Source organism: Acipenser ruthenus, chromosome 1 (genome assembly GCF_902713425.1).
Source record: "Acipenser ruthenus chromosome 1, fAciRut3.2 maternal haplotype, whole genome shotgun sequence".
Taxonomy (NCBI): Eukaryota; Metazoa; Chordata; class Actinopteri; order Acipenseriformes; family Acipenseridae; genus Acipenser; species Acipenser ruthenus.
The window spans coordinates 73036-75902 of record NC_081189.1 but is presented as its reverse complement, the minus strand read 5'-3'; the positions used below and the strand labels follow the sequence as shown (position 1 = coordinate 75902).

Genomic DNA, 2867 nt, shown 5'->3' with positions numbered 1-2867 from the left:
CTCCCACCACCCTGGCCTCTGCTCCCACTGCCCCAGCTTGGGTTCCACGGCCCCGGGGACAGCTCCCGCCTCCCACCACCCAGGCCTCTGCTCCCACTGCCCCAGCTTGGGTTCCACGGCCCCGGGGACAGCTCCCGCCGCCCCGGACCCATAACACCCATGCTCCCGGGGGAACAGGGGACGTGCATTTAATTAATTAATTGCTGTTCCGCCGTGCAGCTCCCCGGGGGGGACGAGCAGGTGTTCACCCCGAGCTCGCGGAACTCCAACCCGGCCTCATAACACTCGTGCACCCGGGGGAACAGGGGACGTGCATTTAATTAATTAATCGCTTTTCTCCAGGGACACGGGACCACGGCTAACCGCCGTGCAGCTCCCCGTGACGTTGCCGAAGTCTTCCGAAGACTCGGGGGTGGGGTGATCTTAATTCTCTGCTATTTTCGTCGATCCCACGCAGCAGAAAAACCAGCCTCCTTGTTGGCCGCAGCTGCGGGTAATCCCGTCCAACTTCTAATTAAGCAAGCACTGGAAAATGGTCGTGTCCAATTAACAGTGGACTCGTCCATAAGGATATAAAGCCGGATCGTCAGACAGTCATTTACTCTTTCATCAGGCTAGAGCCTGAGACAGTGATGGACACGGAAAAAAACTGCTCTGTTCGCCAGCATACCACGGATAAGTAAGCGTGTTAATGTATTGTAACTTTCTTTCTGTTTGTTAAATACCTTTTTACGTTTATTTCTTAATTTATTTTTTAAAGTTAGATTTTGTGTTTTAATTGAGTGTTTTTTTTTCCTTTTTATAGAACACCCGTAAAGTTAAATTGTCCATTGGAGGGCTGCCCTGCCAGAAATATTGCCCGACTGGATCGACACTTGCACAGGATTCACGATATTCAGATAGTCAACCCAGAGTATGCTGCACTCATGTCCAAGGCTAAAGCTACAGTTGACCGAAGGTCCACAAGCAATGTCACTGATAATTGGATGCAGGAGGAGCCGGAGGAAAGACATAAGTCGACCGAGAAAACGCATACTCTCAGTTCAGACCCGGGTGTTCACCAAGAGTCGGCTCCGCTGACTTTAATGCCCTCGGGAAGGGAGCCAGCATGTACAAAAACGCTGCCGACTGTCACAGGGCTGCGACGACAGCTACGAGCCACAGAGGACACCTCGGCAGCTACTGGGACTGGCTCGGTACGCCCAGAGAGTAGCACATCTTGTAGCGGCACATACCTGTCGCCGTCCTCGACATCTGAAGATGATGATTCCTCCTCCTCCTCCTCCTATACAGAGCATGGACCTTCAAGCCCCGAGCCAAGAAGCCACCGTGACTGTGAGTTCAGACTCTGTATGTGTGTGTGTGTGTGTGTGTGTGTGTGTGTAACCCGTTTTTTATTTTCCTGTGTCTTTTAGCCAAAGCGCTTCAGCTGTACCGAGCGTTTCTGTCAGGACCGCTACCCACTGCAAAGGGCCGGGACAACACGAAACAGGCGGTTCAGCATATCCAACTATTCTTGCAACACATGGCCAGGTTACCAGAGGGGCCAGTCAGGAACGACTTGCGGTTCTTGCGCCACGCCTCACGGAGCCAGTCGTGAGTAATACTCGTAAAGTACAAGCTCCATCGACCCCGTCTGTTTAGACAAACCACTGAATGTCCCATGTCCTTCTTTCATTACAGGTGGTTCGATGAGTTGATGAGATCAGGATTGAAACCTACCACGGTCCACAGTTACCTACAGGACGTACTTTCTTTCCTGCGGTACCTGCATGAGGCTGACTTAAGCCACGTAAAACTTTCTGAACGGAACATACGCTCGTTAATGTTCCTCCTCAAATCATTCAGAATGCAGGGGAAAAGGCAACTCTCGCTGCACCGTCAATTGGTACAAGACCATGGGCAAGGTATTTCTGCGGTGTTCTTGTTGTTCGTCTTTTTGTGTATTTTATAGTATCGGCTCATGTGTGCATTCATGTCTGTTTCGCAGAGCGGCTCATCCCTAAAAACAAGCTCCAGTGCTTTAACCAGCAATGCGAGACGGCGATACCTGAACTACTTGGTAAGCCTTGCAATGCACACGTACTCGCCTGTCGTCTGGGCGCTCACAGCTGACTGCCTGCTCCCCTTGTCTTTACAGATCTCTGCGAGTCGGCACCTTCCAACGCCTGCACCCTGGTCGGCCTTCTGTGCGGGAGGCTGTTGTTGCACAATGGTCATCGTAGGGGGGTCGTAATGAATATGAGTCTGCTTGACTTTGACGGTGCCAAAGCCTACACGGGGAGTTCCACATCAGCGTGCGTAACAATTTTAATGTTTGTCAACTACACTTCTTGGGGGCTGCTGCTATCTACTGGTGTAAAATAAGTATGACTTTGGGGGAAATTATATATATATATATATTATATATGGTTTGCTGTGTATTTCAGCTCTCTATTTTGATATACAATACAGTGGGACATTATAAAAAAATGTCTCCTTTTCTTTACCCCCTCCCAACAGGTGAGTAACCACAAAACGTCAGGGACCTTCGGGAAAGCGGTGTTGGTGGTGAGCACCCTGGAGCATCAATGGCTCTTGCGGTATGCCGCAATGAGACACAAACTCCCAGGATACAGCCACAAACCAACCACGTTTTTCTTTACCAACAAGGGCAACCCTATCAAGAAGATCGGAAGAGCCATTTCGAAAGCTTGGAAGTACTGGGGGCTGGGAGACGACATTACCACAGGCATGATTCGCTCTGCGGTGGTCACCTATGTAAGAAGGACTTGACCACTGCCCAGTGGTGTTTGCAGCAGGTAAAGGCAACTTCACTAACCTGACTCATTTTTCTTTACTCCCTAGACTTGGGCAACTCATAACGA

The 2867-nt window shown here is 50.4% G+C and overlaps 1 protein-coding gene across 1 annotated transcript; it reads left to right on the top strand.

The window, feature by feature from the left end:
* Nucleotides 1-610: 610 nt before the first annotated feature.
* On the top strand, nt 611-2506 carry LOC131740191 (uncharacterized). The gene is made up of 7 exons (XM_059035594.1): nt 611-679; nt 806-1335; nt 1416-1596; nt 1684-1907; nt 1991-2062; nt 2141-2297; nt 2503-2506. The coding sequence occupies exons 1-7, from the start codon at nt 633-635 to the stop codon at nt 2504-2506; spliced, it is 1215 nt and encodes a 404-aa protein (XP_058891577.1). The 5' UTR covers nt 611-632.
* Nucleotides 2507-2867: the final 361 nt, after the last annotated feature.

Bases quoted from the DNA above. Each gene is read 5' to 3' on its own strand.
- LOC131740191 (XM_059035594.1), top strand. From the start codon at position 633: ATGGACACGGAAAAAAACTGCTCTGTTCGCCAGCATACCACGGATAA. The intron at 1,908-1,990 runs GTATTTCTGCGG...TCTGTTTCGCAG, and splicing joins GGTACAAGACCATGGGCAAG to AGCGGCTCATCCCTAAAAAC. The intron at 2,063-2,140 runs GTAAGCCTTGCA...TTGTCTTTACAG, and splicing joins GGCGATACCTGAACTACTTG to ATCTCTGCGAGTCGGCACCT.